Source organism: Hemiscyllium ocellatum, chromosome 15, assembly GCF_020745735.1.
Source record: "Hemiscyllium ocellatum isolate sHemOce1 chromosome 15, sHemOce1.pat.X.cur, whole genome shotgun sequence".
Taxonomy (NCBI): Eukaryota; Metazoa; Chordata; class Chondrichthyes; order Orectolobiformes; family Hemiscylliidae; genus Hemiscyllium; species Hemiscyllium ocellatum.
The window spans coordinates 49581533-49603795 of record NC_083415.1 but is presented as its reverse complement, the minus strand read 5'-3'; the positions used below and the strand labels follow the sequence as shown (position 1 = coordinate 49603795).

Genomic DNA, 22263 nt, shown 5'->3' with positions numbered 1-22263 from the left:
GGACAGTAGAGAGTCAGTCACATTACTGTGGGTCTGGGATCTGGAGTCAGGTAAGGATGGCAGTTTTCTTCTCTACATTAGTGAACCAGATGGATTTTTCCTGACATTTAATAAAGGTTTCACGCTTATGATAGAGCTCTGAGTTCCAGAGTTTTATAGAATTCAAATTCCACCATCTGCCATAGCAAGATTTAAGTGGGCGTCATCTCTAATAGCATGTATGTGAGAACAATACCCTGATATAGACCCAATGTCCTAAATGAACAGAAAAGGAATTCACTCAATTAGCATCCAACTGATATCTCACTACAGGAACATTGTGATACAAGTCATATTGTTCACTAAAAGCAGTGATGCCTCCTTAAATCAGTAATCCACAATTTGTCTATCAGGAGGTGGATTATTGGCTGGATCCATTGGTGCTAATGCGAACGTGAAAGTAATTACCATTGAGGGAGTGATAGGCTGGGGGATTGGATTTCTCTTTCTGCAACATGTACAAGAGAATTGTATATGTACAGCTTTGACACAAGACTCTATGCTGAATGGTATATACTGAAGCCAACTCCAAACTTCAGGTTTATGGCACTTTTTAAATTTATTCACAGGATTGAAGCATCACTAATCGCCCTCCTTGGGCAATTGTATTGTCATAACACAGGTGAGAATGAGTTGCCTTCATGCCCAGTGAGTGGATTGTTGGGCCATTGCAGAGGGCAGTTATAAATCAACCCCATCGTTGTCAGCCTCATTCCAAAAAAAGGGCAGACTAGATTGGAACAGCATATTTCTTTCCCAAAAGGACTTCAGTGAACCAGAGAGATTTTTGTTTGGACAATCAAGTAGTTACTGATCATAGCTTTTAACGCCTGATGAATTTAAATAACTGCATTTAATTTCCCCAACTCCCACAGCGTGATTGCTTTTTATTCTTGTCTGCGGATCGTAGTTCAGCTCTCTAGATTACTAGTAACATAACCAGTACACAATATTGAAATAAATAATTCTGTATATGCAAAAGCATGCACCCATTTTCACTTATTTCCTGCTACCTAACTTATGGCCAGCTATGTGATCAAAGCCACTACATTGACTCAATGAGTAGCCTCCCTCCTAACAGCTGGGATTTTACTGGACAGATTAGAGCTCTTTTAGTCTGCTCTGAGTGATGTATTTTGGTGAACTTGGATCCTCAAAATGAGTAGCTTTGTCCACAATTTTCCTGTGTGCCATTTTAACAATTACTGACTTTTTGTGACCAACCCCCAATGCAACCTCCCCATAAGAAAACAGGCTTTCTCGCCCTTTCCCCAGCACACTTATGTGACAGGCACCATTTCCTTAGCATGTGTTTCACATGCCACATGCACAAACACCACCAGGGGACAGGGACAGATACAAAGTTTGTCCAAGTCAAACCAGTGTTTCCAACATACAATTAGGCAGCTCAACCCACAGCTCTTGCAGTGTGCTCAGCTATGATGTTTTGGAACATAAATACCTGTGAGGAGTACTCATAGTTTTATACATTATTGCTATGTATAATATCAAATAAAAGGGAATTAGAATATAGAAAGCACTTAATACATTTATCCAGCAAGATCTAGCGCCTTTCCTAACCGAGAATTCATCTCCACACATTGAACTTGCAGCACAAATAGTTTAGCACCACCTGGTGGTGAACATAGGAACAGGATACCCTATGTGTTCCTTTGAGCTTACTCCACCATTCATTGAACAATCAGATCTTGGCCTCAACTCTAGCTTCTGTAGGAAATAAGAGACAGGAAAGGTAATGTAGAAATTTCTTCAGAGTCTCAGTAATTACTATAATTTAGCTGTGAGGAAACGCTGGCAGTTCAATCCCACTATAACCCAAAACAATGTTTATTGAAGTTCCAAGTTCGCAATTGCAGCGTGATTAGCAAAGCTAGGTACAGCACCAAAACAGTAAATGTCAGAACCAGCAATCACTAGCAGATAGCACAGACAGGTTACTGTAAATTGCAGCATACAAGTCGACCTTTGAAATCTCAGAAATTCCTTCTAAAACAGGACTCAAATTATATGCTGAGTATCTTTATTTTTCTACATTGCACTCAAAATTTTCAACCTAGCTATGTCTTTATAGAAAAACAACATTGATTTGTGTGTTGAGTGTTAACCTAGACATGAATTTTGGTGCTGAAGAATCAGTGCCATGCTACCACCTACGACAATGCTCCATGTGTAACACTGCATGTATAATAAGAAACAGCAAAATTCAAATGTATTGAGGCTAGGAAGAGAGATGGGGCATTGGATGTAGCATAACATGCAAAATAGACTGAAAAAGAAAATTGAATGGATAGCTATAATATATTAACATGGGGCAATAGGAAAACACACAAAATACTTGCAAAGATTTGAGGCATTTTAGATTAGATTCCCTACAGTATGGAAACAGGCCCTTTGGCCCAACAAATCCACACCGACCCTCCGAAGAGTAATTCTCCCAGATCCATTCCCCTATCCAGTATTTCCCCCTGACTAATGCACCCAACACTATGGGCAATTTAGCATGACCAACACATTTTTGGACTGTGGGAGGAAACTGGAGCGCCCGGAGGAAACGCACACGGACATGGGGAGAATGTGCAAATTCCCCACAGTTACCTGACCATTTGTTCTGATGATTTGAAGATGCCGGTGTTGGACTGGGGTGTACAAACTTAAAAATCACACAACACCAGGTTATAGTCCAACAGGTTTAATTGGAAGCACACTAGCTTTCAGAGCGACGCTCCTTCATCAGGTGATTGTCAATTCACCTAATGAAGGAGCAACGCTTCGAAAGCTAGTGTGCTTCCAATTAAACCTGTTGGACTATAACCTGGTGTTGTGTGATTTTTAACATTTCTTCTGATGAAATGTTCTTTGAGACTTTATCTGGGTATTCCCCCTCCACTAAAGATAAATTATCCCATTTCTCAAGCATTCATTTTCATCCCAACTGTGATAGAGTTACCATGTCTTTACTTTCCACTCCATTGCTCTCTGGATTCATCAGATCACTTATCTTCTTCAGTGTGATCCTGCTGCTAACTGCATTCTCCTTTTTGAAGGAGCTTTTTCTGCTGGATTCCATCGCTCACTCTCCAATGGCCTGCACAAGCAGTTTAAAAAAAACTACCAATTTAACACCTCTAATATTTCTGTTCAGCACCCCTTCCTCCTGAAAACGTGATTCATATGTAGTCATACAACATAACAGACCCGCCCATATCAACTAGACATCCCAATCTGACCTAGTCCCATTTTCAAGCATTTGGCCTAAATCCCTCTCAAGCCTTCCTATTCATATACCCAACCAATGCCTTTTAAACGTAATTTTACGCATATCCATTTCCTATGGCAGCTCATTCCACACATGCACCATCCTTTGCTTGAAAACGTTATCCCTTTCAAATCTTAGCCCTCTCCCCTTAAACCTATGTCCTCTAGTTCTGGACTCTTGTGGGAAAACAACCGTGGCTCTTCACCCTTTCCGTGCCCCTGAATTTTATAATTCTCTATAAGATCACCCCTCAGACTCCAAACTCCAGGGAAAAATGCCCCAGCCTCACCCTATAACTCAACTCCAACCCTGGCAACATTCTTGTAAATCTTATGTGCACCCTCTCAAGTTTAAAACACCCGTCTTATAGAAGGGTGACCAGAATTGTAAGCAGTGTTCCAAAAGTGGCCTAACCAATGTCCTGTACAGCTGCAATATGACATTCAAACTACTAGTACCTCCAACTTAGTATATTGTATAGATCTCAATATGATCTATTCAATACTGAAGGTAGCCAATTGCATTGTTAATGAGTGCAATCCCTTGTTCCTTGTTGCTCTCAAATTATCACTCAAGACCCCTTCACTATAACCACTACATTGTTTACAAGAATTTTTCTTTGATGACAAGATAGTCCTAGGGAAAATACACACCAGAGCAACATTCCATGGAAACATGCATTCTTCCAGTGATTATCAGACTTTTAAAAACAATGAACATCTGAAAACACTGGTCCCGAAATATCCTTTCACAGAGGTGATCACCTTTTATTAGATCTCATGTGCCAACAAGAAAATGGAAACTGAAAATCAACTGTTACAATTAACAGCTATTGATTAATCACTTTCTTATCCTTCAGAATTACAGGTCTCAAACTGCAGTGACAACATAGTTTTGCTTTCCTTCACCCCAGCACTTTTTAATAAGTTTCTTATGTATCTGAGATTCAATCCGGACATCTGTACTGGATTGAAGTAAGAATGCAACCAGTGTAGCTTCATGTTGTGCCGTGGCCTTGTGGAAAGTATCTCAAGTTGCCTAGTCACAACAATGTAATTAGATCAAAATGCTTGTGTTGATGCATAGCTCGAGTCCTTTCAGTGATGAGAAAGAACTGAATCCCAAGACGACAGATTTCTTCAACCTAAAATTTTCACCTTCTTAGAAAATTGCAATTTAATTACCAGACTGCACATGTACCAATTTAATTACCAGACTGCACATGTACCAATTTTCTCATTAGAATCAGGATGTTTTATTAGATCAGGAAGTACTATGTTCATTGGCATACTTGCACATGCTTCCACTTTGCAGTCTGAAAAGATTTAACTCCATCCATTAGTTGAAGGTCAATATTAAGCTCAATTCTCAACATCAGTGTCTCAGTCTGCGATAGCCCTTGCTACTACAAAACCTAACATATTCTTCTTTTGCAACTGAGACCTGAGTGTTTAGATTTTTAATTACAAATAACTAGCATACATAGCAGGCACAGGATGTGGAGAATGCTGTACACAACCTTTTGTGCAGTTTTTAAAACCACAGAAAAAGTTCAAATTTGGGAAAATTACATTTCATTTTAACGAATAATTTGAGATGTATTATGGTGCGATGTGCTGATATCCAAGTGTAAAAGTGGAATTGTTGTGATTTAATTTGTCACTTTAGTCATTTAGTAATAAAAACATAAAAGCACCTTTTTTTGCTCAAATTTTTATTTCTATACAAACATGAAACTTTTCATAACTAGTCTTCAGCTTGTTAGACAACTCTGAAAGAAAAATAAAAAGCAAAGTTTAAAAGACATTCAGCATAAAGGCAATGCAAATAAAGATGTTAAACCCACTAGAACTTTAAGTTATTTAACATTTTGCAATTTATCGCAAGTTAACAAGAAATAGACCTCAATCTGCATTTTCACTGTAGTCATAAGCTTATCTCAATATCTTGTACTTTATTGCAATTCATAATTACATGGACTTAAGGAATTTTTCACATTGCCCACTCCAACACACAAACCTTTGAAGTTTTAATAATGTAGGTGAAATACATAAACATTTTACCACAAGCACTATCATGTATTTAACGCATAGAATCAGACCAATTGGCTCAAATGACACTTGCAACGTTATGCTGTACGTGAACCTCTTCCCACCAGCCTTCAACCATCCCAGCAACACCTTCTTCTGTTACTTTCAGCTTCATCTGTTTATCCAGCTCTCTGTTAAGGGTGTCTACACTATTTGCCTCAACTACCCTTTGTTTTGTTTTCAGTTCATCTGTGGGACATGGGAATCACTGGCTGGCCAGCATTTATCGTCTATTCCTAGTTGCCTTTGAGAAGGCAGTAATGAACTGCCTTCTTGAATCACAGCAGTCCATGTATAGGTTGACCCACAGTGCTCTTTAGGGAGGGAATTCTACAATTTTGACGCAACTGTGAAGGAACTATATGTTTCCAGGAGAGATATTTCAAAGTCAGGATGTTAAGTGGCTTTGAGTTGGAGATGTTCCCAAAAATCTGTTACCATTGTCCTTCCAGAGGGAAATGATTGTGGGTTTGGAAAGTGCTGGCAAAAGAACTTTGGTGAATTTCTGCAGTGCATCTTGTAGGTAGTACACACTGCTGTTACTGAGCAGTGGTGGAGGAGTGTGGATGCAGTGTTAGTCAAGCAGGTTGCTTTGTCCTGGATTGTGTCAAGCTTCTTGAACATTGTTGGAGCTGCACACATCCAGTACAAGTAGAGAATATTCCATTCCACACCTGATTTGTGCCTTGTAGATGGTGGACAGACTTTGGAGTGTTAGGTGAGTTACTCACTACTGTAATCCAAACCTCTGAGCTTATGTGGCAATGCCAGTTGAATTTCTGGTCAGTAGTACCCCCAAGATGTTGAAAGTGGGGGATTCAGTCATAATAAAACCACTGAATGTAAAGGGGCAGCGGTTAGATGATCTCTTATTGACAATGGTCATTGCTTGCCTTTTGCATGGTGCAAATGTTACTTGCCTCATCAGCCCAAGCGTGGATATTGTCCAGATCTTGTTGAATTTGAACACGGAGCACTTCAGTATCTGAGGAGTTTTGCAATCAACAGCAAATATCCTCACTTCAGACCTTATGATGGAGGGAACATCATTGATGAAGCAACTGAAGATTGTTGGCCCAGCCCACTGTTTTGAGGAACTCCTTCAGAGATTTCTAAATACAGCTGAGATGACCGACCACCAACAATCATAAACATCTTCCAATGTGATTCCAGTTTTGCGAGGGCCCCATGAGGCCACAGCTTTGATGTCAAGGGTTGTCACTCTCACCTCAGCTCTGGAATTCAGCTATTTTGTCCATGTTGAATCAAGGCTGTAATGAGGTCAAGAACTGTGTGGCCTGGCAGAACCCAAAGTGGGCATCACTGAGCAGGTGCTGCTTGAAAACACTGTTGATTACACCGTCTGTCATGTTACTGATGATTGAGATTAGACAGATGGGGCAATAATTAGCCGAGTTGGATTTGTACTACTTTTTACATACTGGACATAACCTATGCAATTTTCCAATTAGCAGGTAGATGCCAGTGTTGTATCTGTACTAGAAGAGCTTGGGTAGGAGCAGCAAGCTGTGGAGCACCAGTCTTCAGTATTAATGCTGGAGGTTGTCAGGGCCCATAGCCTTTGCAGTACCCAGTGCCTCCAACTGTTTCTTGATATCACACGGAGTGAATCAGATTTGCTGAAGACAGGTAAGTGTGATTGTTGGAACCCACTGGAGGAGGTTGACACGGATCATCCACTCAGCACATCTGGCCAAAAATTGATGCGAAGGCTTCAGCTTTTACTTTTGCATTGATGTATTGGAATCTTGCCATCATTGAGGATAAGGATATTTGTGCAGCCTCCTTCTCCACCAGTGAGTGGCTTAATTATCCACCACCATTCACAGCAGATGTGGCACAACCACAGAGCTCAGATTGATCTGTTGTCACTTAGCTCTATCATTTGTTTCTCATGCTGTTTGGCATCCAAGTTGTTTGGTAGCTTCACCAGGTTGACACCTCATTTTTAGGTGTGGTTAATGTTATTCCTGGCATGCCGTTCTGCACTCTCTACTGAACCAGGACTGATCCCTCGCTTGATAGTAATAGTTGAGTGGAGGATATGCCGGGCCATTAGGTTGTATATTGCGCTGGAGTAGAATTCTGCTGCTATTGATGGCCCACAGCACATCATGGATGCCTAGTTTTGGGTGGTTAGATCTGTTTGAACTCTGTCCCATTTAGCATGATTATAATGCCTCACAACATGACAGCGGTTATTCTCAAATGACAAGATGTGACTTGAGGCATTGGTCACCTGTCATGGACAGGTGCACTAGCAGATTGGTAAGGCTGAGGTCAAGTATTTTTTTTCTCTCTCTCTTGTTGGTTTCCTCACCACCAGCTGTAGACCCAGTCAAGCAGATTTGTTCTTTAGGACCTGACTAGCCTGATCGATAATGATCCTGCCAAGACATTTGAAATCCCCCAGAGTAAATTTTATGCCTTTGCCCCCTCCTTGACCAGTTATTCAACATAGAGGAGTACTGATTCATCAACCAAGGGAGGACACTACGTGGTAACCAGCAGGAGGTTTCCTTCTCCATGTTTAACCTGAAATCAGACTTTATGGAGTGCAGAGTCAATGTTAAGGACACCCAAGGCAACTCCCTCATGACTGTATACCACTATGTTGTCAATGGAACAGGACATACGCAGGGATGTTGATTGTGATGGCTGGGATATCTTCTGTCACATATGACTATACCTTTATGATAGATTCTTGCTAGACTAATCTAAGACAGCTCTCCCAATTCTGGCAGTGTCCCTCAGATGTTAGCAAGATGTTAGTTTGCAGGGTCGATAGGATTGTTTCTGCACTTGGTTTTTCTGGTGTATTTGTGGACATCAGATGGTCTGTCCAGTTTCATTTCTTGTTGAGACTTCCTAGTCATTGACACAACTGAGTGGTTTGTTTGGCCATTTCTGAAGGCAGTTGAGAGTCAACCACACTGCTGTGGCTCTGGAGTCACACATAGGTGAGATCACACAAGAACAGCAGATTTCTTTCCCTGAAGGACTTCAGTGACTCACATCGGGTTTCCAAAGATTTCATGGTCATCATTAAATTCTTATATCGTCATCAGTAGATTCTTAATTCCAAATAAAAACTGAAAGAACTGCAGACGCTGTAAATCAGGAACAAAAATTGCTGGAAAAGCTCAGTAGGTCTGGCAGCAACTGTGAAGAGAGGTCAGAGACAATATTTCGGATCCGGTGAGATAGTGGCTGGGAAGCGGTCAGTGTTTATGCAGAAGGTAGGGTGGAGCAAGGAAATACAGAGTAAATCCAGTCCCTTGTGTATCCAACTGTTCTTCTTTCTCTCTTTGGGCTCTATTCCCAATCACATAACATTTACTCTTTCTCCATGCCCCATCCTATCTTCTGCATAAAAACTGACATGTTCCTAGCTACCACCAGTTTGGAGGAAGCGACACTGGACTTGAAACGTTAACTCTGAATTCTTTTCAGATGTTGCCAGACCTGAGGTTTTTCCAGTAATTTCTGTGCTTGATTCTTAATTCCAGGTTATTTTTGTTTTTAATTGAATGCAACTTCCACCACCTGCTGTGGTAGGATTTGAATGCAGGTCCGCAGGACGTTAGCTAAGTTTCTGGATTAATCATCTAGTGTTGCTATCATTAGGCCACTGCCTCCCCTAGTGTGACTGTACCACATTATAACTAGTGAGTGAGAGGAGGCTTGTCCTGGATTCCTGACTGATTTTATTAACGACCATCTTACATTTACAGAGCTAGTTCTGTTCTCATCTGTAAACATTCCTGATGAAGGGGTCTTGCCAGAAACATCGATTCTCCTGCTCCTTGGATGCTGCATGACCTGCTGTGCTTTTCCAGCACCACATTCTTAACTCTGATCTCCAGCATCAACGCTCCCTCAATTTCTCCTCTAATTTCTGGCATCCAACAAGACTTTTTTTGAACCTTCCCCAGTGCAACTATGCCCCCTATTACAGCAAGGTTTACTGTACTTAGTTCAACTAAGATTCCATCCACGTTTCATATAAACATTATATTTAATTCCATCCTTCCAGAAATGAATCCAAGTCCTTTCTTTGTATTTACCAAATGGCTCTTTCCAGGTCCCTCATTGCTATACCGTTTAGATACTTGTTTTCCAGAGTATGTGCCCCCCTCAATCTATTAAAACATTTTATCTCACACATTTACCTATATTGAAGTTCAGTTGTCAAATATGTATCTGACAAGTGTATTAGCATCTCCCTGTATTTGGGGACGAGTGACTGAAGTTATAAAAGGTCTGATTTTTTGTGAGAAAAGGAATCACATAATTATCACTGAAAACTGTAGTGGATGCAACATATTGCAGACCATTTCAATAGGTGAAACTAAGAGGCGAAGTAGTTTTCTCTTTGTTTGCCTTCGATTACGATCAAGCTATGGACCAATGTACTTGTACAACATCACAAAAGTGACCCCAGCGTGTCAGGATTTAATGCAGTTAGATCTAATACAGGATGAAATATGTACTAACATCAGAACAGCACACTTTGAGCACTTTACTGCTCCTTGACCGCTCACAGATACCTCCCTCCCACTCTTGTTGCTCCTGAGATTTTAGCCACCAGTGATCAACACAAACTATTCCTACTAGCCTGATCTGTTAGTTGTGATTAGAATAGAAGATCTTGCTCTCCCACTTACCCCTTCAATTACAACTCTGCAGCTAGTTCCCAGTGGTCTCACTGATGGCTTCATGCATATGTTATTTATTCGTAGCTTCTTTTGAATTAGCTTAATTCTCTAGAGGTTGGAAAAATACCCCAGTTCAAAGCTACCTACCCCACACTACACAGCCCATCCTGATACACATTCTTCCTCCTGTTCGTGTCACTATTTTTATTACCTAGTTCACCTATTGTTCCAACGATGTCTCTGTACTGGAGGAATCAACGTTTCCTCAATCAATTTGCTGTAATCATTCTGTATATAATCTGGTTGAGCACTCAATTATTTTCTGGTGAAAAATCATAAACCTGAAAAGTCGATTTTCTCTCTTCACATATGCATGATCTAATATTCCCATTTTTCGGTTTTTAATAAATGTCATGTTGGGCTTGGATCGAGAGATTAAAACATTCGGAAAGGGACTATTAATTTGGTACAGCATGTGCAACAAACATGTTTCACTCCTCAGTACCAACATCGCCCATGTGTTAAGTTCAGAAATAAAATGACGCAACCACAAAAAAAATCAGGACATTTAAAAGGCTCAAATATTAAACTTACTTGGCCACAATGCCATCATTCTTAGCCAGCCGCAAGATACAATCATCTGATTCACCCTGTAATTAAAAAGAAACGGTAACATCGCTCTTCAAATACACACACCAGTTTTAAGGGCATTTTCCAGTCACCAAAAGGCATCAGACGTTGCATATATTGCAGCCACAGATTAAATGACAAATTTATAAAGTTAGCTCACTATGAGTCAGATACTTGAAAGACAAGAACATTTGAAACAGATTTCAAGTATCAAACTAAAAGTACTCATTCTGTTGGTTTGGGTATGAAGATAGTCTCTCAAAAGTGAAGCCTGTGTCCCCTGTAGCTGAAAAATCACTGGATTCCTTCAGTGTGGGAACAGGCCCTTCAGTCAACAAGTCCACAGCCACCCTACAAATAGCAACCCTCCCGGTCCCATTCCCCTACCCAATTACTCTACATTTAGCCCAGACTAATGCAACTAACCTACACATCTCTGAACACCATGGGTAATTTAGTATGGCCAATTCATCTAATCTGCACATTTTCCCATTGTGGGAGTAAACCCATGCAGACACGGGGAGAATGTGCAAACTCCACACAGTCGCCTGAGGCTGGACTCGAACCTGGGTCCTTGGCACTGTTTGACAGTATTGCTAACCACTAAGTCACCAGCTGAAGGGGTTTTCGCTGAGATACAACTCTACTGATGTCAGTCACACTGTAGCACTGTGACCAAGTCTTATTTATCACAGGATCATCAATAATCTATTTAATTATGGAAGGACCCTAGTTACAAACAGCCTTTCCTCACATCCAATCAAATGCAATTATATGGAAATAAAACATTACCCCTAAATGGGACAGACAGGAAAATATCAAACTCTCATTTGGGAGGGTAAAATTTAGTCTTTTTTTCTCCTATAGAGTACCATCATTTTGAGCTGCATCATTCTAGAAGTGTCCGTCTCATCAATGAATGTTTCCAGAGGACTGCATGCTTCTGTAATCAGTGTACTGACCAAGAGTCAGCTAAGCCAGGAAAAATACTTCTTACAGTCACTCACTCTTAGTCAAGCACAATAAACTAACAAGCCGTTTGGGATACAAGCCTATGTAAATCTAGAGGGATATTTTACATGAAAGACAAGAACCAGATTTGTTCAAAAATGTCTATTTCCTATTTTTTCCAGATTGGTTTAATATGTAGAAAAGGTGAAACTGTGGATTCAGTACATCCAAACAGTGGTTAATTCTTGCAAATGAAACTGCTTAGTACTTTCAGAAAGGAGTTTAGTTCAGGAAATGTTTAAAAGCCCTCAAAATTCCCATTAGGTACAAAATGTAAATAAATTTGATTTAATGTTAAGATAGACAGTGCTCTATATAAAGTTATTATACAGTAACAACTTTAAATCTGCAGGTAGATAGAACTGGTGTCCTTCAGTATCACTAGAGTCTACACGACAAGACAAATGGAAGGTACAATGCCGAGGTAGGAAGATATTTCATTCAGTGCCCCTAGGATGCGTACATACCATTCTACGGATAACTCCACAGATAGCATAAGTTTTATGCTGACCATTAAATCTTCCTGTTACTTTGTCAACCTAAGATAAAATTAATCAAGAGATTAAAACATTCGAAAGGGCCAACAGATATCTCAGATATCTTAGAAACAGATTCCATAACTTAACACTAATATTTCCATCATTTATCATAATGCAATAAGAAACAATTGTGGTAATACACGAAGGGTAGTGTAGTTGATATTGTAGATATAGATGTTTAAAAGGTGCTGGCAAAATACCACAAATTTAGCAGAAAAAGAGGAACCAATGGGCTTAGAGTAGCAGTGGCAATGTGAATCTGAAACATAAAGGACAGAGATCAGAAAGTAGTAGTGAACGGGCATTTGTCAGGCTAGAAACACTAGTGGTGTTCCTTAGGAATGGTGCTTGGACCATAGCTCGTTTTCATATGCAATAATGACCTGGACTTGAGTTAAGAGTTGCAATAACAAAAAATTTTGAACAATGAGGAATGAAGATGACTTCAGGAGGATGACGACTGGTGAAATGTGCAGACACACAACAAATAATATTTAATGCAGAGAAGTGTGAAATAGAAAAACAGAGGTAACTTGAATTAAATGGCATATATTTCCAGAGAGTACATATACATAAAGCATTGAAGGCAACAAAATACTTAAGGCTGTTAAAACAGCATATATCATGCCTGCTTTCTTCAGAAGAACAACAAATACAAAGGTGAATTTACACATTTTTCCAAGAGAGTGCATGTACATAAATCTTTGAAGGTGGCAGGAAAACTTAAGGCAGATATTAAAGCAGCATATGACATGCATGTTTTCTTCAGAAGATACAAAGAATGTTGTGAAAGACCTAAATGTTAGGCCACAGCTACAGTAATTTCCAATTCTGATCCACACATTAGAAAGGATGCAAAGACAGTACAGACCCTCCACCACCCAGAAGAACAAAAGCTGCAGGTGTATTAAAAAAGCAATACTCCTCGCAAATTCTGCTTCAAGCCACAAACCACTGCTACTTTAAGCTATACCACTGTTACTAGGTTAAAATTCTAGAATTCAAATTAATGTGGGGCAGACCACATTTATTACCCATTCTGAATTGCCCAGAAGGCAGTTGAGAGTTAACCACCATTGCTGAGGGCCTGTAGTCACAGACAGGCCAGACCATGTGAGGATGGTAGATTTCCTTCCCTGGAGGACTTCAGATTGTTTTTTTGACAGCTCACAGTGGTCATCATTAGACAAATTCCAGATATTGATTGAACTTAAACTCCACCATTTGCCATGGTAGGATTTGAACCCAGGACCCCAGAACATTACCAGGGTCTCTGGGTTAGGTCTAATATCAGTACCATTAGGCCACCAAGTTTCCTCAACATGGCTGACTCTTCAATTGCTTAGTAAATCACTCATTTCCAAAGGATATTAAGTATGGACAACAAATGCCACTCTTGCCTGTGATGTCTAAAGCCCATGAATGAAGAAAAATCCAAAAACGGTGCTGGCTACGTTCTAATGTGTATCAAGTTCCATTCGTGTTTCCTGACCGACAAACCTCCTCAGTTGATCAATAGACTGACTTTAAAATCATAATCCCTACTTTCATGTCTCATCACAACCTCATTCCTTCCTAGCTCTAAAACTTCCTCAAAGCCTATGACATTCTATAAAACCATACCCTTTTAGTAACCTCTATGCATAATGATTTTAATCACTCCATCATTGTTGGCTGTGCCTTCAAGTTCCTGGACCACAAAATTAGAAATTCCCTTCCTAGACCTAACTGCTCCTTTAAAGTGCTCCTAAGATTCTAAACCCTTGATTAAGTGTTTGGTCACTTGCCCCAGTGCTTCCTTAGTGCGGAGTTTGGGACATTTTATTTCATTAAACGTGTAACTTAAACGGTGATGGGCAAGTGCAGGAGAGCGGAACTCTTAGGATAGCTCTATAAAAATTCCTGTTTCCACCCCTCCCCTTCCATTTTCAGGCACATAATGAAAAGCATAGCAGGAAGTTTTTTTTAAACTGTCTTTTCTCTGCATACAGCCTGGAAATCTTCAAATGACTGTTCTTTCCATTGCAATTTTAGTTCCCAACTTCATGCAATGCGCTCTCATGAGTTGTACGGGTCAAGATTTGGGAACCAGTAGGCATCATTCCACTGCTGGTGTTTAACATATTTAAGTGCTGCAACATCACAAACACAGATGGACACTAATCATTCTTCATACCAGCCCTTTGTGAGAGCTATCTATTTGATTCCACTCCCCTGGTAACTAGAGTACTCCAATTCTCTTGAATTTAACTAGTAAATCTTTTGCTTTTTCAGGTAGCACATTTCAGACTGACACTGATTCATTGTCGAAAAATTGTGCCTTGTTTTTTGTCATTCACTTTAAATCTGGCTTCTGGTTTCTGACCTCAGTCATTTGTCTCTCTCTTTCGAACAAAACCACAGGATTTTGAACAGTCCTGTAATATCTCCCAAATTTGTCCAGTAAACATAAAGGCCAATGCCAATACACCACCCATCCTCACTGATAATTCAGATTTACATGCTAGTTTATTAAAACTTAACTCACCTCAGCAATGTTGATTTGTATGGAAGCATGGTCCTTTGCAGCAATAATTCTGCTGCTTGCAGAGCTGAAAGAAACAATAACAATTTAGCTAACTTTTAGGCATGCAACACGAAAGTCAGTACGTGCTCTTATCTGCTACCCACCATTTACGTGGAACGTAAAGATCAACAAATTCACCAGCATCGTTCTGCATCTTGGATTTTTACAAATTGTGATTTTCTTCAGAGGCTGGATTTTAATTCAGCTGTTACGCAGAGATCTAGACACATACAAAAAAAGTAAAAAACTTCAGCACACTGTATCAAATATGAAATTAGATACTCAATTTCAACTAGAAATTAGTCAGCTTAGAAATAGAAGGACTGACACAGTTCCATTACATTGATGAATCAACAATATTATTCTAACATGGGATCAAAATTACATTAACGACATAGTAACTAAACTCATCTTCTGGATGAAGAATACCTTTTCTCATCTTAAATTCATGATGCTAATTACAGCAATTGTATAACATTTATACTGCATCTTTAATACAATTAATCTCGAGGTATTTCTCATAAGCATTAAATTACTGAGTTGCTTAAGATATGAGGTGTGATGACCAAGGCTTGGTCAAAGTGGATGCTGTAAAAGGAGGAAAGAAAGGTAGAGGCAAAGTGGAGCAAAAAGTTTACCATTAATACAACGGAAGGAACAGCTATCAAGGATGGAGTGATTAAAATCAGGAACACTTAAGAACTAACTGAGCTCAAAATCATGAGGGGGTGGTGGGACTACAGGAAATTGTAAAAAACAAAGTGACAGTCAAGGCTATGGAAGATTTGATAGTAGGAAATGACAATTTCAGAATCACGACACTGACTGTAAATAAGCGAACACGGGGGTGTTAAGACATTAGCAGTGGAGCATTAATAACTTCAAATTTAGAAAACAGATTCAATGTTCCTCTAAGCTGTGAACATTTGTAGCTGCTCCATGGCACTGGCACACTGATCGTAGCTTTGGGAGACTTCCAGTCATTGCCATGCACAGGCCTCGGAGAACTGCACAGCCGTAAAGAAAATTGGATACAAGACTGTTAAGTGCACGGAAGACCAGCCAGACATGCACTGTACGTCTAGATGCAATAAAGATATGATCGGAGACAAGGTAAAGGCAAGCAATGTCAGAGACGGAAACGGGCAGTCTTATTGCTGGAACAAAAGGGTGGTTGAAAGCTCATCTCAGGGTCATATTTGACACAGGTTGCTAACCAACTGATTTAATCTCAGTGATTGTTGCAAGAGCGGAATTGAGTCAGAAACTATGGAACAAGGTTTGGAGTAGCGATCCAAAATAGCTTTAAGTTTTCCCAAGGAAACCCAAACATATAAACAGAAAGCAGGAAACACCAGCAATGCTTCGTCCGGAGGCTCACTGAAGATGTTACCTAGTATGGTGACAAAACGTCTAAAAATGAACCTCCCACCTCATCGAGCAAAACTACATCAAGAACCTCAACCTTATCTATAAATCTTTTCAAAGCTTGCTGAGAGACATTTGCTTAAGATCATGTGAAAAGATTAAAGTCAGTCAAGTGTTTTCAATCACATCTCCATTTCAGTCTTTTTCTGACAAAAGTGAGTAAAAGCCATGTATAGAATGTTGAAGCAGTATTTGGGTGCACATTTAATAGGCAATAAAACCTCCGCAACTTTTAGCATGTGGAATCCAGGAAATAGCAGAGGAGTTACACAGATACTTTGCACTAGTCTTCATGGTGGAAAATACCTCAAACATTCCATTAGTAGTAAAGAAATTGGGAGGGAATTAAGTAACTTCACTACAGATGGAACATTAGCCAGACTAACAGGGATAAATGCAGTCAGATCCACTGGCCCTGATGGCTTGCAACCTAGGATCTGAAAAGTTGCAGCTACTGAGATAGTGGATGTATTGGTTGTAATTTTTCATAAATCCTTAGATTCTTAAGAAGTAACAGAGATTGGAAAACTGCCAATGTCATACCCCAAAAATTGTGTGTGTGTGTGTGTGTTGGGGGGGGAGGAGTAGAGAGAATAGGTGGATTAACCTAATGGCTGTTGTTGGAACCAATTAAATAAGACATAGCAGCACATTTGTAAAATTGCTTTAATCAAGTAGAGTCAGCACGGCTGCATAAGGAAATTATGCCTATTTCCTATGTTTTAGGACATCTCCTTCAGAGAGGATAGAGAGAACCTGTAGATGTGTTGTATTTGGACTTCCAGAAGGCATTCAACAAGGGTCACCACAAAAGATTAAGTCATAAGAGCTCATGTTGTTGGAACTAATATACTGGCATGAGGGCTGTAAACAGCAAGTGCAGATAAGGGTTTTTGTTTTCAGGTTGACAACTTGTAACCAGTGGGGTTCCACAGGGATTCAGTGCTGGGACAACAATTGTTAACAATATGTTAGTAGCTAGGAGGAAAGAAGATTGGGCGGCACTGTGGCACAGTGGTTAGCACTGCTGCCTCACAGCGCCAGGGACCTGGGTTCAATTCCCGCCTCAGGTGACTGACTGTGTGGAGTTTGCACGTTCTCCCCGTGTCTGCGTGGGTTTCCTCCGGGTGCTCCGGTTTCCTCCCACAGTCCAAAGATGTGCGGGTCAGGTGAATTGGCCATGCTAAATTGCCCGTAGTGTTAGGTGGGGGGTATATGTAGGGGTATGGGTGGGTTGCGCTTCGGCGGGTCGGTGTGGACTTGTTGGGCCGAAGGGCCTGTTTCCACACTGTAAGTAATCTAATCTAAAAAGATGTATTCAAACTTGCACACGACACAAATATAGGTTGAAAGTCAGGTTGTGAATGGGTTACAGTCTAGAATGATAGCGATAGGTTAAGTGGACAAAATGTTGGCAAATGGAGTATAATGTGAAAAAATGCAACGTTGTTTATTTTGGAAGAGAGACCAAAAGAAAGGTATTATTTAAATAGAGACCATACCAGTACTGTGAACAGTTTTGGTCCTTTATTTAAGCCCAAGATATCATTTCATTGGAGCAGTTCAGAGAAGGTTCAGGAAGATGCTCTGAAAATGTGTTGCTGGAAAGGCGCAGCAGGTCAGGCAGTGAGTAAAGTCCTGAGCTGGTTTGCCTTGCTCATAAGACAATCCCTCTGTATTGGGGATCAACCTCCTGAGAGAAAGCGAGGACTGCAGATGCTGGAGATCAGAGCTGAAAATGTGTTGCTGGAAAGGCGCAGGTCAGGCAGCATCCAAGGAGCAGGAGAATCGACGTTTCGGGCATGAGCCCTTCTTCAGGAATGAGGAAGGTGGGCCAAGCAGGCTAAGATAAAAGACAGGGAGGAGGGACTTGGGGAACGCGATTGGTGGAAGGAGGTTAAGGTGAGGGTGACAGACCGGAGAGGGGGTGGGGGCAGAGAGGTCGGGAAGAAGATTGCAGGTCAAGAAGGCGGTGCCGAGTTCGAGGATTGGGACTGAGATAAGATGGGGGGGGGGGGGGGGGGGGGGGGGAGAAATGAGGAAGCTGGGGAAATCTGCATTCCACCTTATCTCAGTCCCAACCCTCAGACTCAGCACCGTCTTCTTGACCTGCAATCTTCTTCCTGACCTCTCCGCCCCCACCCCCTCTCTGGCCTATCACCCTCACCTTAACCTCCCTCCACCTATTGCATTCCCAACGCTTCTCCCCCAAGTCCCTCCTCCCTACCATTTATCTTAGCCTGCTTGGCACACCTTCCTCATTCCTGAAGAAGGGCTTATGCCCGAAACGTCGATTGTCCTGCTCCTTGGATGCTGCCTGACCTGCTGCGCTTTTCCAGCAACACATTTTTCAGCTCTGATCTCCAGCATCTGCAGTCCTCACTTTATCCTTGGAAAGAGGCTTTAATCAGGTTATGATCAACTAGGAGAAAGTGAGGACTGCAGTACAGAAATCAGTATTACAGAGAAAAAGCAGGAAAGAATGACAGATCAGACACAATCCTCTTGAATGGCCTACTCTGGTTCCTATTTCTTACAGGTTTTAGTGTAAAGTTCACAGAAAGTTAGAATGAGAGGACCAGTGTTCCTTTATCAAAATAATTTCAGCACAAGATACAACCAAATGGCTAATCATGTTTGAGCCACTTCTTTGCCAGAGCAACGTATTTTGCCGAAAACTTTCCCACCCTTGCTTCAATGCTAGAAAGGCTATGGCCAAAGGCAGGTAAACGAGTTAAGACCAAAATCAGCCATGATCTTATTGCATGATGGAACAGACTTGAGGAGCTGAATGGCTTACTCCTGTTTCCTCTTCCTTTAGCTGCTCATCCAAATCCCTTAAAAACCATGACTGAATCCACTCCACTCCCAGGTTAAGCACTACAGATTCTAACCACAAGCAAGTGAAAAAATTTTCTTCCTTCCTAACATATTAACTTTTGTTTCCTTTAGTTCTTGACCGGAACAATTTCTCTCTGTGCACTTAGATTTTGGAATTGCTCATTTTGATTGGTATATGAAGAGAAAGGTTGAGAGGGACATTTGCTAAATGCTGGCAATTGGAACTACGTAAGATTGAGATGTCTGGTTGGTACAGATTATCAATGACTTCTCAAATAACCTCTAACAGAAAGCAATCCCAGCTCACCCAGTCCATTTAGGAAAATAAAGTCCCTCCCATCACTGCAAGTATTCACATCAATCCTTTCTGCACTCAAACTTTCACATACTCAAGTTCACAGCTTGCCTCTATCTCACTGCACAACAAATAAGCCCAGGGACAGCACAGTGGCTAGCACTGCTGTCTCACAGCACCAGGAACCTGGATTCAATTCCACTCTTGATGCTACTGTCTACACAGAGGTGAATACAGCAGATGCTGGAGATTAGAGTCAAGATTAGACTGGTGCTGGAAAAGCACAGCAGGTCAGGTAGCATTTGAGGAACAGGAAAATCGTCGTCTCAGGCAAAAGCTCTTCATCAAGAATGAAGCTGGGACCCTTGGGGTGCAGGGATAAATGGGAGGAGTATGGGGGTGTGGAGAAGGTAGCAGAGTGCAATAGGTGGATGCAGGTGGGGGTAAAAGTGATAGGTCAGAGAGGAGGGTGGAGTGGATAGGTGGGAAGAAAGACTATCAGGTGGGACAGGTCATGAGGATGATGCTGAGCCACGGGGCAGTCGGGTTGATTAGTGCCGGTGTCTTGGAGATGTCCTCTGAAACACTCTGTGAGAAGGCATCCGGTCTCCCCAATATAGACATGGCGGCATCGGGAGCAACGGATACAATAAATGACATGTTTGGAAGTGCAGGTAAAGCTCTGATGGATTGGGGGAAGAAACATATCCCTGGTGGTGGGGTCCGTTTGAAGGTGGCAGAAATGTCGGCAGATGATGCGGTTTATGCAGAGGTTGGTGGGGTGGGGGGTGTGGGGTGGCGATCCTTGTTGTGGTTGGAGGGGTGAGGTTTGGGGGCGGAGGTGCCAGACGTGGATGAGATGCATTGGAGGGCATCTTCAACCATGTGGGAGGGGAAATTGCAGTCTTTAAAGACAGAGGCCATCTGGTGTGTTCTGCTGTGGAACTGGTCCTCCTAGGAGCAGATGCGAAGGAATCAGGACTACGGGATAGCATTTTTGCAGAAGGCAGGGTGGGAGTTGGTGGATTTGTAAAAAATGTCAATGTTGAGTCGGTATTCACTGATGGGGAAGGAGAGGTCCAGGAAGGGGAGGTGTCAGAGATGGTCCAGGTGAATTTAAGGTCAGGGTGGAATGTGTTGGTAAGTTCAACCTGTCCATGTGCAGTTTGCACATTCTCCCCATGTCTGCATGGGTTTCTGCTAGGTGCTCTGGTTTCCACAGTCTAAAGAAGTGCAGTGGATTATCCATGCTAAATTACCCATAGTATTCAGGAATATGTAGGTTTGGTGTGATAGCTCTAGGAAATGCAGAAATAGGATAAGGGGATTTGGATAGGATATTGACAATATAGAGGCAAGGCCTAGTGGCGTTACCACTGGACTGTTATTCTGGAGACCCAGGTAATGTCCTGAGGACCCAAGTTCAAATTCCAACATTTGTTGTGGAATTCAAAAAAAATCTGGAATTAAGAGTCTAGTGATGGCAATGAGTCCATTGCAGATTGTTGAAAAAAACCATCTGGTTCACTAACGTTATGCTATATTTACCTGGTCTGGCCTACGTGTGACTTCAGACGCACAGCAACGTGGTTGACTAACTGCCCTCTGGGCAATTAGGGATGAGCAACAAATACTGGCCAAACCAACAACACGCATTCCATGAATGAATAAAATAATGGGCCCGAGTTGTGCGCTCTTTGGAGAGCTGATGTAGACGCTACAGCATAGAAACAGGCCATTCTGTCCAACTCGTCCACACCACCCTCCAAAGAGCATCCCACACCTATCCCAGCAACCTTGCACCTCCCATGTCCAATACACCTATCTTTGGACATTATGGGTGATTTAGTATGGCCAATCCACAAAAAAAAACCTGCACATCTTTGGGCTGGGGGGAGGTGGCCACAGAAACAGGGGGAGAATATGCAAACTGCACACAGACAGTCGCCTGAGAGTAGAAGGGAACCCAGATCCTTGTCGTTGTGAGGCAGCAGTGCTGGCCACTCGGCCTGTTCCCACACTGTGGGGATTCTAGTTTTGCATCAGCCGCTTTATTAATTCTTGTAGAATATCTGTAATTATTTGAATGGTGTATATTTTGCTAATTTTGTACATGGGGTGCCTGCACTCCTCCGAAGTCATCTCGACACCTCTCTCCTCACACATTATATACCACAAGCGCTAATTTTCTCCCGCACTCTCTGCGCTTTATGGCGGGACGGCTTTCTCGGGGCGACAAACCGGTTCCTGGTGAACCGAGGGCGCCGTCTCCAAGGCCCGGGCCCAGAGCCTGAGGCCCTCTGGGCCCCCGCACACGCGGCCGCTTCCCTCTCCCTGTGGGGAGTCCTCTTCCCCGCGACCCCTCACCCTCCCCCAACCAAGCCGAGGCCCCAGCGTGAACTCCCGACAACGAGGGGGGCCACGACCCTCACCCACGCGGGTCCCGCGGAGGCGCCGACTCCCCGAGAGCCGGCCACACTCACCCACCGCTCAGAATGGCGGCCGCCGAAAAGGAAGGAGGGGTGGAGCCGCAAACGGAAATATCGTCACGGGAGAACAAGACTTCCGGTGCTGCGCGCGCACTGAGGGGCAAAGTTGTCGCATGCTCTGCGGGGCCGAGAGGCAGCTGCAGGTTCAGTGCATCCAGCTGAAAATGTGTTGCTGGAGAAGCGCAGCAGGTCAGGCAGCATCCAAAGAGCAGGAGAATCGACGTTTCGGGTATAAGCCCTTCTTCAGGAATGAGCTCATGCCCGAAACGTCGACTCTCCTGCTCCTTGGATGGTGCCTGACCTGCTGCGCTTTTCCAGCAACACATTTTCAGCTCTCATCCCCAGCATTTGCAGTCCTCATTTCTTCTCCAGTGCATCC

At 42.1% G+C, this 22263-nt stretch overlaps 1 protein-coding gene across 4 annotated transcripts; it reads right to left on the bottom strand.

Moving 5' to 3' along the window:
* Positions 1-4993: 4993 nt before the first annotated feature.
* Positions 4994-21941, bottom strand: rps21 (ribosomal protein S21). 4 transcript variants are annotated; one of them, XM_060836108.1, is made up of 6 exons: positions 21879-21941; positions 14936-15051; positions 14793-14856; positions 12194-12265; positions 10680-10735; positions 4994-5087 (listed from the first exon to the last, which is right to left on the bottom strand). In XM_060836108.1, exons 2-6 carry the CDS (start codon positions 14983-14985, stop codon positions 5078-5080), a joined length of 252 nt encoding a protein of 83 aa, XP_060692091.1. In that variant the 5' UTR covers positions 14986-15051; positions 21879-21941; the 3' UTR covers positions 4994-5077. The 4 variants fall into 4 exon arrangements, with proteins under 4 accessions (XP_060692091.1, XP_060692092.1, XP_060692093.1 ...); XM_060836109.1 differs by having other exon boundaries at positions 21828-21913; XM_060836110.1 differs by having other exon boundaries at positions 21883-21909.
* Between the last annotated feature and the right edge of the window lie 322 nt (positions 21942-22263).

Bases quoted from the DNA above. Each gene is read 5' to 3' on its own strand.
- rps21 (XM_060836108.1), bottom strand. From the start codon at position 14,985: ATGCAGAACGATGCTGGTGAATTTGTTGATCTTTACGTTCCACGTAAA. The intron at 14,857-14,935 runs GTGGGTAGCAGA...TGTTTCTTTCAG, and splicing joins CTTTACGTTCCACGTAAATG to CTCTGCAAGCAGCAGAATTA. The intron at 12,266-14,792 runs GTGAGTTAAGTT...ATTTTATCTTAG, and splicing joins TACAAATCAACATTGCTGAG to GTTGACAAAGTAACAGGAAG.